Consider the following 14,923-nt stretch of genomic DNA (forward strand, 5'->3'; position numbering starts at 1 on the left):
CTCTGTGCATAGTCGTGATGCATTTTTTCCCCCCTGCGTCCAATTGGTACTGGGAATGTGTTAATGCTAATATCACTGTAATCCAAAAATTAGTTAAAATCAGTTTGAGATTGAAACCATAAATATGTGAATAAAAAATACACTTTATTTTTTTAAAAAAATATATTCTTACATATTTATGAAAAAAATGAGCGGGAAGGGCGAGGGAGAATGAAAAAAAAAAGAGAGAGAAGAAATGAAAAATAAAAAAAGAAGATATGTAGTTAATAGTAAGAAATAAAAAATGCATTAAATGTTTAAATATCTTTAAAATATAACATAGAGGAAGAAACACACTTATTATAAAAATTATGACTTCTAAAAAGGAATAAAGAGAGTAATAATTTTATTATGTATTTCAAACAATTGGACGCATTTGAAATCTAAATTTAAAATCTAATGTAAAAGAACAGATAATGTATTTATTATGTATTTCAAACAATTTTTTTTTAAAATTTAATATCCTTGTTTTATGAGATGGGGATTTATTATACTGTATCCTTTTATTTTTATTTACGTATTTTTTATTGAAAAATAAAAGAACAGATCATACTTTATCCAATTTTTTTTAAAAAAAGCATATTGTTGTTTTTCTGAATAGTATAATGATTAATATTAATATTAATATAAATATAAAACTAAAATTTTATGATTATTTAAAATAATGAATAGTGCAATGCTTATTAATTTTGTTTGTGATTTTTTCCCCTTGCAGGCACGCTAGAAGAGCTAATTTTTAATATTGGCGTTAAATTAAATCTGACTTCTCAGTTAAATAATGAGCCTCAAGGTCCTTTATAATAATTTTTCTCATATGCAAGTGTTCAAGAAATATAAAGAAAATAGACAATGCCAAGAAAAAAGAGAGGAAGAGTATTGAAGACTAAACGAATTGGTAGAATATGATGTAGAATTTAACCTCAAGGTAAACGAATTTAAATGAAATGAGAATTCAAAAAATAATACTCCTCCGGTCCTTATTATAAGACCCCAATCCATTTTGTCTCTTATATTTATGTATTTTTTTCCAAGATAATCCTTCTAATAATGATAGTTTTAGCCAATATACTTAATTAGCAAGGATATTTTAGGAATGACAACACTTATTTATTATAAATAACCAACTTAACTTACTTCCTTAATCTCCTCAAATAAGTCAATTAGGTCTTATAATTAGGACCGGAGGAGTAGTAACTAAAAAGTATTATATAAAAATTTGTTATTAATATAAAGTGTGATTTGTCATTAAATTCAGAGCATCACATGTACATTAAAAGAAGATTGTTTCATATAAATATAACGGAAGTTGGTTAATACTAGTGTTCTCATTTGGAGATTCAATATTAAATCTTAATTCGTGCATTCACCCATTTTATAAATTTATAAATTAAAATTTTATGTTAGGTTGATATTATTAAATTGTATTCAATTAAATTGGATTGAATGAAATCAAATGAAACTGAAATAAAAAAAGAAAAGAAAAGCATATGATGATAACAACATTTGTTTTTAATTAGGAGAGTTACTTGTCATGAATTTAAAAAACCACTTGTAACATTTTGCCAAAAAGACGAGGAAATGCATATATATACAGATATACTGCCACAATAGCTTACCCCAGTTATTATGTGCTTTAATAACTTTTTCATGACTTAGATAATTTCAATCTCGAAGATATTCACAACATTTATTCAAAAATTTAAACTAGAAATATATTTAAGACATTCATTAGAAATGTATAAAATATTGAAAGCAATTACTAAAAAGAAAAGAATAGCAAAATTTTATCATATTAAATGACAAATTTATTGATGCAAAAGAGTTTAAAGTGTGTAAAGTAAAATTGCTTATGGATGTAAAGCACCACCCATTGCAACTATGATGGTTGGGAGCACACTAACAAACAGACGGGGAGACGAGGAGCAGGGACAGAATTTGTGCAAGGCCCATAGAGTTTTTCCCTCAAATTTCCTCTAAAAGTTGAAAAATGGAGAAAAAAACTAATTTCTCAAATTTACTTATTATTAATTTTCTCCTCTTCATAATGAAAATACTATGAGAAACCACTCAATGTTAAAATTCTTAGGGTTATATATATGGGTGAAGTCACATATACAAATTTTTATTCTCTTTTTTTTATATCAATATAATTTTCATATAAATTATAATTAAAATAAAAGAGTTTGAGTTGTTCTAAGGAAGTTTTATTTAGATTTAAATTTATTATTGTCGTTATTTTTATTTCAACCTTCTTTTTATTATTTTAATTTATGATCTAATATATTTTGCTTAATATTTTTATTTTAAAACAAAATATAAGGAATAATTTATTTTAATTTAACTTTAGTTATTAGATGGTGTTATTTTTTCATTTGAATTTATTTTTCATGACACTGCTTAAAAACAAGTTAGAAATTAAATACGAATATTATTGTCCCGGGAAGTGTCATGTTTTCTGTCCTCTCCATATTTTCTGCTTTATCCAAACACAATAGTTTGATGTATGATTAGTTAAAACAACTTGCATGATGTATTTTGCATCATTTTTTAAAAAAATTAGTAAAATTGTAAGGAAAAGACAGAAATTCTAAATATTATCAAACATAAGGACATGAGTTTTAAATTGAAAATATCACCTTTGTTTTTTGTTTTTCTGGAGAGTACTTTTCTCTTGCGGTTGGTCATGTTCAACACTACAACACTTTTCTTTATAAACATTTTTTTTCATCTAACTACGAAAAACTGTTGGATATCTCTTTAGGCAATTTTTTTTGGGGACCTTTTTAGGCAATATTTTTAAACTATTGTATATTCTAGTGTTACTTGTTGTTCAAGGGAACAATTCTAATTCTTAAGATATAAGTATGGGTATTTTGAATTTGGATCAAGTTGTAATTGTAACTCTAATTTTATTTTTCAGGTCGCTCTTGATTTTTTTTAATGCAACCTTGCCCCTCAAAGATTGGGGCTAAAATGGTTAAAAAAAGTATTATGGATAAAATTGCACAAAAAAATTAAGGGTAAAATTATAATACTTAAAAAATCGGAATGTTGATTGTATCTAAACAAAATAAGATCGTGAGTAAAATTATATATTTACCTTTTAAATTTTAAACAAGCATTTCCGCAATAACGTAAAAATAGTGACCGATGGTGGTAGTGCGCTAAAAGCCAATGATGGTAGTACCATGGTAGTATCGGTGGGTGGTAGTGGTGACGGCTGATGGCGGTGTTGGTAGAATTAGTGGTGACTGGTGACATTGGTATTGGTCACCCTTGGTACCATGGCAGGCGGCTGCTAATGATAATAGCCATGATAGCCGCTAAAGCTAGTAATGCGACAGCGACAGCATCAATCGGTGTAGATGGGGTTTGGTGGTGATGGTTTTGGTACGTGACGAGCTGGTTAATTTGGATAAATACTACTACTTCCTCTTATGTTTAATATAAAATTTTATTTAATTTTATTTTAACCTTAATATAAGATTCTTAGATTATTTTGTCTTTCGTATTTATATATATATTTTTAAATATAAAATCTTATTTAATTTTTATTTTAATAATAAATATAAAACTCTTCATTTATTTTGTCTCATGTATTTATATGTATTTTTTCAATACAACCCTTCTAATAATGGTAGTGTTAACTAATATATTTAATTAGTAAAAATGTTTTAAAAAAGACAATATTTATTTATTTACATAACTAACTTAACTTATTTTCTTATCTATTTAAATTAGTTTTAAAACCAGAAGTAATACTGTAATAAAATTTTAATCGGACCTTATATGACTACTACAAGACTATAAGCCGTATCGGCTCATCAATCATTTTAACGTACAAAGAGTACCATGGCGTATCGGCTTATACAACACATTACTCGCAAAGTAATAAACCCATACTGCATTGTATTAGAGCTTATATTATCATGTCTTGTGCCAAATGGATTACGGAATCTAACACCGCCCAAGTGATTCAAAATTGCAAATCCAGAAATAAGAATTATCTCCATAATGATAACAGCATCATCATCCAAGGGGAACCCCGGGGGGGGGGGAAGAAACCATGAAACCAAAGTAAAACTTCAATTCTTGAACTGCATTACTAAAGCCGCCAAAGGGGTACAATAGTGCAAATCCACAAACATGAATTATTTCCATGATGGTAAGCATCATCATCATCATCATCCAAGGGGAACAAACCATGAAGCAAAAGACAGACTTCAATTATTGGACTGCATTATTAGAGCCAGCCACTTGTTTGAAAAACAAGGTTACGTTCATAGTGCTGCTATGCACTCAATTTCAATCTTGGCACCTAATGGCAAGGCAGCTACTTGATATGTTGAGCGAGCTGGGGCGGGCGAAGAGAAGTCTGTAAACATTACAATTACATGGAAGTGATGATCACTGAAGCCACTGATGCATGAAAATACTAACAAATTACCTTATGTGACAACTAACAGAAGAAATAATAACATCAATTGTCAAGGAAAATCACACAAATTCAGCATATTCAATGATCTGGTCGCTCAGAAAGAACACCGGAGCTTCAACGAGAGAAGAAGGAATTTCAAATGTAAAAGCTGGTTATGCAAGACTCGTGCATGAAAGCTTAATCTGGCTATAGATGAAGCAACATCAATGTATAAATAATGGTATAAATCGTCAGCGATGGAATGCATAAAAAAATTTAATACACCATGCAAAACTTTAAGACTTGCATGGGTTGGTAATTATCCTGGAAGTTGACATTTAAGCAAAATGTTGCATGATTGACACAATAACGTACGGGTCATGGAAATATTTCAATTGGCAGACAGAACTTACATTTACCATAAATCTCATTTACTTTCTTGAAGTCATTCAAGTCAGCCAACCTGCAGTTGTTAAATGATAGATAACTAGTCACCGTGCAGTTGGCAATGGCATTAATAAAATCCAACCGATGGAAAAGACAAGACTTCATACATAATTGTTGTCTTAACAACCGACGAGTAGCTTGCCCCACCAGCCTTAAGAATTTCTCCCATATTTTTTAAAAGCTGCGGTTTAGAATTACCAAAATATCAGCCATAATATCTGCAGGATGTGTGCTTTCATGGATAAGCTAAGCCAATACAGCATAGTAACCTATAATAGATTGACCGGTAGTTTTCCGTGTTCCTCTTACATTAGGAAGGAATGATCACGGCTCAAGCAAACTATCTACGCTAGCATATCTTAACTATTTTAGCAGTGTCTTTGATAAACGGTTTCAAAGATGCAGATAGTTCTCATTCTTCGAAGTTAAACTAAATCATCATGCAACTTTGTTACAAGTTTAGAGGGCCAACTTTCACCTTAGCTCACAGCAAGGAGTGAGCCTGTATAGATAACACGTTCTAGTCCAAGCAAACCAGAGTTAAGCCCAAGTTCCAGTGCATACGATTTCAGCATTCCTCAAATGAAAAGAATCATGGTTGCAGATACCGAGAAAAGGATGAATAGCATATATTGTCAAACTGAATGAGGCGATTTACGCCGCAAATGAGCAATCAAAGTCAACATGTACTGAGCAAAGGGAAATACATCATAACTACTAAATGTAAGAGAAATGAAAAGTTATGTTGCCAGTTCAGAGGCATTTTTACCTGTTCTGTCTGGTCTTCAACATTGTCGGAGATAAACTTCCCTGTCTGCATTTAATCACCCAACACATATTATCAGAAGAGTTTCAGCACACAGCCAGCATACTTCCACATGTATGCAGATGCTGAGAGACTAGGGAAATGAAGCCATAAACAAAGGTCTAACGTTCAGTAGCAAACCTCGGGAACGAGACCAAGAACACCAGAGACAAACAAAAGGTTGTTGGCTTTGATTGCTTGAGAATATGGACCCAGTGCAGCTGGAGCCTTTTCAGTTTGAACAGCTTCCTTGAGACCTACAGTCAATGAAATAAATAATAATGACACAGCAGGTGTTTGTTGCAAACAAAAAAGATCTCTCTTAGCTCCCTCTTTCTTAATTTTTAGGACGAGTATGAACAAGGGTCAAGACATAGCTTCAGTTTAAAGTCCTAATAATTATGGATGATTTCAGTTTGCTCTGTGATCATTAAAACCTAATGAAAGGTAGTCATAATTTTTCTCCAATGATTTGGTGAACCATCCACGCATAGACATCCGATATTGAATTCAGCACAAGTCAAATTGCCAGTTTCTGCTGAGAGGCCATTGATTTGCTGAACGTGGCAGTAGCACACAAACCAAACTAAGTTTTAAATGCCATTAATCATCGCCAACGACCAACTTCAAGGAAAAATGTATGTATCAGCAACACTGTAGGTATAAGTTGAGGTTTTGGTAAGTGGTATGGTATGATTAATAATGCAAAAGCAAATTCTTATTCCCTTCTCATCCTGTTAAAAAATCTTGTAAGTTTCATCCAATGGCAAACTTTGTTTAACTTTTAGAAACACAACACATCCACAGATATTTAACTACAATTTTATCCCCATCCTTTTTTCGAAGCACTAAGTGCTGGAAAATTTACTCAGAGCCAAGTTGGCATTTTATGGGGATTTACAAGTACCAAGGGCCAGGTTTAGCGCCAAACTAGCAGTACCAGCACAACTTCCAGGGAAGTTGACCTCAGCTCCATCGGATTACTATAACCCGTCTCAATACACTGACAAAATGTATCACAGCGTCCACAAATCACTCTATGAAATTTGAAAGTTAGGTTAAAGTAGCAAAATAATGAAAATAGTAAGAGGAAGGTCCAGTTGACTGTGCGTAATGCATGACAAGTAGTCGACTGGCTAATTTCTGTAAGCATACAGTCAAAAGTACTGTTCTGCTACTTTCCCCACTGACTTGGGAGTTAGAACAGCTTCTGTCCTGTCATCAACTTCCATTTTCAAACATTAAGACAATAATCCAAAATCTTAGCCTTCTCAATTCATTCCAATAGGCCGGCTCCTATACATTTTACAGAAACTAAAGCAGAATAAGTTGGCTTCACCACAGCCTCCCAAATTAAACAGCAAGTCATCAAAGTAAGAAAAGAGACTAGGAGAAGATCGAAACATACGGGAATCAGCGGAAGCGGCCTTGCAAGAGAAGGACAGAGAGCGGTTGGAAGAAGAGGACCTGCGGAAGATCGAACTGGCGACCGAGACAGCGCGCACTGCGACAGGAAAATGTGGCCGGTTGCGCAAGATGCCGGCCCCGGTAGCGGGCGCGTTGAAGGAGCGGACCACACACCACGCCATCTCAGATCTCAGTGCTTTCTGAGTCAGTGAGTCACTCTTTGACGGCGTTTGACTTGGCTCAGCGGCGCCCTGTTGGCGGGATGATTGATGATTCACCACCCTTGATGGGGCTTTAAATAGTATACTGTATCAGCATGGGAAATTACAGTAATAGCCACCTGAGGCAACAAAAGTTCGCTCAAAAGTTTGGAGTAAAATGTAAATGGGTTATCTCCATCGAAAAAGAAAATGCAAATGGACTATCAAGTTACAACTATCTAATCTACATGTAATTAAAAAATAGCCATACTAATATATATTGTATTTTTTGCATCAAATTGTCTCAGAAGGTATGTAGAAAAATTAAGATTTGATTCCTGACAGCTCATTTGAAATTATCTCACATAATTTTTAATATCCATGTGTTGGCCAAAAAAAAATAATAATAATATACATAAACCCGCTCATCATCAAATAATGTAATTCCCAATTATTAAGTTTCGTCTTCTTCTTCCTGGCCGAGATTCACGGTTCCTCCCTGATCGTAGACGCCGGTGCCGGCGGTTGGATAAGAAACAGAACAGCGGCGATGGGTCCTTCCCCCCCCCCCGGGCGGACAAGACAAAAAAAAAATGAAGAAAAGAGACTATTATATTCCCATCCTTCTCCTGTTCGTTGAAAAGGAGTGTCATGCTGATCTATGTATAACTAGGATTTTGTTGTTCTCATTCTTCTTTCTGCAATTTTAAACAAGAATTAGAAGTCCCGCTTAACCGTATAAATATATGTATATATACACACACGAACAAGGTGTTTAAATATTGGAAGTATTCATGATAGAATACTCAATATCTTAAAGTTTTTTTTTGTTATTATATGTCCTGATAGTTTATTTTTATAACAAAAATATCCTGGTTATTATTTGTCATTAAGTTTGACCGTTAAATTATATAGTTTGATTCGTGTTTTTAACTATCAAATCTAATGGTAATAATAATTGAGAACAGAAATGTTATGAAATAAAATTTTTAAAGATATATTATAAAAAAAAAATTTTAAGAGTGCCGAGTGCCCCCTAATGTACATTTTTGGGGTATTTAAAGACCTCGTCTTTTATCTCTTATGTGTGCGTGTATATATATATATTATTGTCGTCGTCAGTTTTGTCAGAAATTGTTTTGTGAGGCGGTGAGTCACTCTTTTACGTACTCCACCTGAGCTTCAAATGTGAATCCATGATCAAATTACAATAATCGAATTACCTCAAAAAAAACACATCAGATATTAAAATTTGATTCCTAATAAATATCCACCAAAACGAGAAATTCAAGATCGCAATCCTTCAAATTTTGTTGAGAATTAATACTGATAAAGAGAATTTGGCCCCCAAAAAAAACTGATAAAGGGAGATTATGGAAAATCGGCGATTATTATAAGCCTCACAAATGTACACACACACACATATATGGTCACATTCATAAAATATAATCCTTCTATAAAACATTATTGCAATATTTGATCACAAAGAGGTCAAGAAAAAGCCACTTATAACAATTAACTTCCATAAATAAGCTTACAAATTAAAATTCTTTCTTAAATTTTATGTTATCGTTGAAACCTGCTGCATATATCTTTCATTTGATCCTATCTCTTTGATCAATTTCGTTATGTCTGTGTATTCCTATGATTCTTCTTCGCAGCAAAGTGTTTTTATTGTATTCTTTCAGCTTTTGATGTTTCTACTGTTTGTTATATGTGTTTTAAATGATTCTCCAATCTAATGTAGTCTTTTTTATTAACTGAGTGTTAAGTTAAAGTTTTCCTAGCGTGCTTCATAGAATTTGAACTTGTATTTTTCTTTTTATAAAGATAGGATAGTTTACCATCCTAAACAACAATTTGTTAGTAATATTCCTCCGGTCCTTAATATAGGACCCATTTAACTAATTTGATTAGATTAAGGAAGTTAGGTAAGTTAGTTAATTATAAGAAATATGACACGTTTTTCCTAAAATACCATAATCATCTTTCTTAATACCCTATCTCCCTCTTCTACTTGATTATGGTTGAAGGAGTATCTATAGGGATAATTTAGAGAAAATTGATAAATATGATAAATGGGTCTTATATTTAGGACCAAAACCAACTCACCAATTGGGTCCTATATTAAGGACCGGAGGAGTATCTCTTTTATTGATCGCCAATCGTTCCATTTTGACTTTTCACTTTTAGAGTCATGAGTGTTTCTTCAACAGTAATTTTCAAATAGTTATTTAATTACTACCTCCAATTTTTAATATAAAACCTTATTTGATCTTTTTTTTGGTCATAAATATAAAACCCTAATCCATTTTGTCTCTCATATTTATATATTTTTTTAAGATAGTCCTTCTAATAATAATAATAGTTCTAGCTAATACACTTGATTAGTAAAGATATTTTAAGAAAGAAAATATTTATTTATTACAAATAACTAACTTAATTTTTTTTAATCTCCTCAAATTAGTCAACTAGTTCTTATAAATAAGACCGGAGGTAGTATAAAAGAAATTTCCCATTAACTGCCGGAAAAAAATATACGAAGAGATGTGGGTTACCTTGCTTAACCCTGATGAATATTATAGAAAATTTAAGTTTTAGATAATAAATTTGTTAACATATATATACATATATGATGGGTGATACATGTCATTTGAAAAACGTCATTTTGAGATTTTAAAGATTCAATGATGTGGGTGAAAACTTTTTGCCTAAAAAAAAAAGAGATTTTTAAAATCTTTCGATTTTTCATCATTTCATTTTCTTTCTTTACTTCTCACAACCCAACAATGCATACGTGAACACAGTAATTAAGGAAGACTACCATTTCATGAACTCAAATGAAGAAACCTTTTTAAGATTTTTTTTTCTTAATTAAGTCGAAAATAAAACTTCTGGAGGAATCAATTTCAAGACAGGATGAATTAACTTGTTGAGGGTGGGATGTCCACCATTATTAAATTGTCATTAAATAATAATAATATATTAATAAACGATGACTTTTTCTTATTGTAAGCTTGCGTTTAAGTCCAAATATTCTTTCTAATTCCCCTGCTTATTAATTATTTTCCCCACACCCAATAAAACAATCTTCTCGTTTTTCTTTGTTATGTCACCAAACTGTTGTCTCTAGTTTTTTTTAATATAATTATTAAATCATTTCAATATAATTACAGTCATGTGTGCGTTTACAATTTTGATAGCTCCACACCCATATCTGTCGTTGGGTGTGGGTGTCAATTAGAAAAGAAAATCTTAAAGGAAAAACATATCAATGGTATTTTCACACATTTATAATTTCATTAATTTATAATTTAGATGACTTTAGAATTGTAATTTTTCCTCAACTTGTTCTCAAACGTAAATACAGAATCAAGAAAGTACACAAAGCATATTTTTGTTATTATTTTTTTAAACAATATGTATTGCAAATATGTGTGTGTATTTCGTTCCTCATTTCCTCCATCAATTTGAACATTTTTAATGAGAATTAATGCAATTAATTAATTGGAAGAGCTTCTCAAAGCAACCAATAACTAAGCACGTTATTCTTTGAGAGATCTTGCAGTTGATCTAAATGGTCAAATAAAATCCTACTGGTTATACTAATGAAAACAAAAATCATGCTTATGAATTAAAAATGAACTTGCTTTAGAAATTCTATCAACTGCCCCTCTAATTCCTTCCACTCCCCTTTTCAATGGAAATTGAAACCGAACTCACACTTTGCATGTTAATCAAGTCAACTTCATAAATAGAATACTTAATTATTCTTTAAATAGAATACGGTGACAAGTGACGTGTAGTAGTATAGTAAGCCTAAATATATGGAAAATCCATATCTGCCCAAGAGGAGTAATGTAATTAATAAATTGAACTAATTAAACCACATTCTCATTCATTATTTATTATTATTATTTGAGAGTATTCTCAAGCTAAGGCAGCCCACAGAAAGAAAGAAAGCAAAACTTTCCAGCACCTTGTTTTGCTTATTTTCCTCTTTCTGTGACACTTTCCCTTTTAACATTCAGAACTTCATATCTCATTTATTGCTAAGGAAGCTCAACCACCATTAAAGCGCACACACATATACATACCAGCTAGCTAATAGGACCTACATTTAGCCTCCTCTTCAACGGTAATACTTGTTTCAGTGACAGCGCCACCCACCACAGTTAGATGAGATCCCAGACACGAGTCTGGTGTTGACATATTTGTGTGTATATGTGTTTTTATTATATGTGTAAAAAACAAGAAGTGCATGGTGGACTAATTGCTACAGAATCAATTGGCTCTAATAAAACCGATCAAAACCAATGGCCTGGCTTGAAAATGAAACCTTTCACCAATGACAACTAACTGAACTTCTCTGAGTGAAAGTAACACTTTTGGCTTTTACACACTAGCTAGTTCTGTGAATACATCTGATTATTTTGCAAGTGTTATAACCTTCATTATTCTCACCTGGAATTCATAGCCAAATTAAATTTAAATGGGAAAATTATAATGAAGTCCCAATCAAAAAACAATTAAAAAACAAGTCATAAAAGTTGTTATTCTCATTATAAGACCTATGATTACATGCTGTTGAGATTATTATTGAGATTTTTTAATAATTATTTTTCTTCTGTGAGACTTTATTATAGTTCTTCTAATTCAAATCACATTTTAACACAACATAACTATCAATTGGTCTTTCTAAGTACAAAGCTCAATTCGTTCCTTTATTACAAATCTGTCACGGTTTCTTTTCCATCAGTATAACAGGAAAAAGAAAAAACCATTATTCTAAACCACCATGCGGCGCCTGCTGTTTCTACTCTCTCTCTCTCTCTCTGTGTGTGTGTGTGTGTGTATATATATATATATATATATTATAGTCCTTTCTAACATTCTTTGAATACAGATAGAGTATGGCTGTGAGCATAAAATCAAATCTGTAAGTTGTTTTCAATCTTCGTTATTTTAGATTCTTCAGATATTATGCAAACCCAAAACTGCTACAGATTTTTTTTCCCCCAAAAAATTGGTGATGCATTTATCAATATTTAATCATTTCATGCCTCATCAAGAGTTCAGAGCTTCTGGACATTAATTATTCTTTTTTTTTTTTGGTAATAATTAATAACCATGTGGCCTTTATTTCTATCAACTTCGCGAGAGTCACACACGTAATCGCTGATTCATCACTGTGCCCTCAATACATTAACATTCCATTACTACTGCAGCGATACGCTTTAGCCGCTAGCAAGCTGACGTGGCATATCCTCCTCGTCCTTGTATAAATATAGCTGAAGCAGCAAGCTAGTTACAGCTCCATTGTTCTAAGGCATCAGCCAAGACCGACTCACTCGATAGGCATTTATAAGTTTCTCTCATTGGCTAACCCTAACTTACAGAGTATTCATCATCACCATGAAGATGGAAGCTAAGGAGTTTGTTTCAGTTTGCGTTGGAATGTCCATGAGAGTTCTGGACCGACTCGTTTTTGCTGCATTCACCTGCATTCTCGCTCTAGGTATGTCTCTCTCTCTCTCATCTTTATTTCTTTCCGGCCGGGTAATGCTAGGCGGCGTTGTTCTTGTACAGAGAGAAATGCCAATAAAAGCTCTCTCGTGAGTAGAAGGTCATAAGTTCGATTTCGCTCGTAACTTTTGATGCTGTTTAGTGCCTAACTGCCTTCAGAGAGAGGAAGGGGATGAAAAGAGAGAAAGAATATTAGGATTGATTCAATTTTCTTGGTTTGAATGTCTTGAGGGTTGTTTGGGAAGGAGGATAGCTAGGTATATTTGTTAAGGTTTGAGAATAATGGTGGAAATTAATTAAACAGGAGGGTCAATAGTGGGGATGATAATGGGAGGGATGAAGGGACAGAGATCAGAAGCAGGAATACTTGATGGAGCTGGGAAAGGAGCAGTATCAGGAGCCATTGCTGCTGTCGAATTGCTTGATTTTGCGGTTCACCATCATCATCAGCCTGTGTCTAAGGTATATTATCTAACATCTATCATCAAATATATATCATCTCTAATAGTAATTCATTTATGCATTTATTACGAAGCTTCAAATTACCAATTAACAAAAAGCTTATTAACCTCCTTAAAGTTGGTATTTTAGTGGGCTCCACTCATTCAACAAAGGTTGAAACTTCAATTTTTTTTTTTGAATTTATTCACTTTACTTACCGGAATTAATTATCCTATAGTCTAAACTAGTACTATATTTTTAGTATCATTATTAAATAATATCAGTCCTCTGTTTTAATGTAGAAATACAGATGACCGCCTCACTTCTTCTATTTCTTTTTGTTTTTGTTTTTAATAGCAAAGGACCCCTTTTATATATCATGGGCTCTAACACACACACAAACACACACACGGGCATAACAAATAAGTTAACCTATTTGTAGCTTGTGTTACGTGGTATTATTCTCATTCTTTTTTGATATATGTGCAAGTGCAGGTTGCCTTATTAAGCAGTTTATTCAATGGGAAGGTCCTAATGGAATGGGTATATCCAGCCTATCAATGGCATGTAAGTAAATATATATATAGTTAAGTGATTGGGAGAATATATATCTGGGAACATTAAGTTTTTACATGTGTCAAAATTATTAAAATAAATTATTAGAATAATGTTACGCATATATATATATATATAATGATTATATATGTGTGATCAGATTAGGATACCAGAAACAATCTACAGAGAAGTATCGGATATTTATGATATGAGAGGAGCGCCAGGATTGTCCCAGAAATTGATTCAAAGCCTCCCTTTGCATCAATTCAACTCCACAACTATGCCAAGTTTATACAATGAATCCTGCTGCTCCATTTGCTTCCAGGTAATAATAATATCCTCCACTTCTTAATATAACATCCAATTGATTAATTTAAAAAAATTAAGAAAGATAAGTAACTTACATTACATATTAATATCTGCTGTCCAGATTTATTTGCTGGACTTATAAACTAATATATGTATATATATAATATAATGATAATACATATAAGTATTTCAAAAAGAACATGTAACACATGCTATAATTAAGTCATTATTTATCTTTTTTAATTTTTTAAATTAATTAACTAAGTTTTGTATCAAGAATGGGAGGTAGTAATTAAATGAGAATACTGTGATGAGACATTAATTAAAACAACCTTAAAAGAATCCAAAGCTGCTCCAGTTTATTAGGTCACCCACAAACATGCAAGTCCTAATCTAAACCTACTTTGTAAACCTACGTACTAATGATTACTGTTTTATAATAATTTCCAATCATATAATATATATATTTATATATATGATGGTATTTGGTTTTGCAGGAGTTTGAAGATGGAGATGTGATAAGGATGCTTCCAAAATGTGACCATATGTTTCACTTTCACTGTATAGATAAGTGGCTCATCCGACAAGGATCTTGCCCTATGTGTAGAACTTATGTTCTTGAGGATCTTTTTGATATTTAGCTTCTTTTTTTGGGTTAATCACTAATTAGATGTTTATTAGTGTTACTTTTGCTTTTTGTTGGGTTTAATTAACTTAATCATCTCTAGGTCTTCAGGGCCTCTCTTTTATTCACCTAAAAGAGGTCAGAAACCCCCC

General features: G+C 32.2%; 2 protein-coding genes across 2 annotated transcripts; one reads left to right on the top strand and one right to left on the bottom strand.

The window, feature by feature from the left end:
• Positions 1-4,021: 4,021 nt before the first annotated feature.
• LOC114752203 (reactive Intermediate Deaminase A, chloroplastic) lies at positions 4,022-7,378 on the bottom strand. Its single transcript, XM_028940929.1, has 6 exons — positions 7,117-7,378; positions 5,850-5,965; positions 5,673-5,717; positions 5,011-5,084; positions 4,870-4,919; positions 4,022-4,414 (listed from the first exon to the last, which is right to left on the bottom strand). The coding sequence occupies exons 1-6, from the start codon at positions 7,295-7,297 to the stop codon at positions 4,320-4,322; spliced, it is 561 nt and encodes a 186-aa protein (XP_028796762.1). The 5' UTR covers positions 7,298-7,378; the 3' UTR covers positions 4,022-4,319.
• Positions 7,379-12,736: 5,358 nt separating this feature from the next.
• Positions 12,737-14,923, top strand: LOC114752190 (NEP1-interacting protein-like 2). The gene is made up of 5 exons (XM_028940917.1): positions 12,737-12,833; positions 13,146-13,303; positions 13,778-13,849; positions 13,998-14,162; positions 14,644-14,923. The coding sequence occupies exons 1-5, from the start codon at positions 12,737-12,739 to the stop codon at positions 14,785-14,787; spliced, it is 636 nt and encodes a 211-aa protein (XP_028796750.1). The 3' UTR covers positions 14,788-14,923.

The sequence above is a fragment of the Neltuma alba genome, unplaced genomic scaffold (genome assembly GCF_004799145.2).
Source record: "Neltuma alba isolate B1F8T4 unplaced genomic scaffold, ASM479914v2 tig00007271_pilon, whole genome shotgun sequence".
Classification (NCBI taxonomy): Eukaryota; Viridiplantae; Streptophyta; class Magnoliopsida; order Fabales; family Fabaceae; genus Neltuma; species Neltuma alba.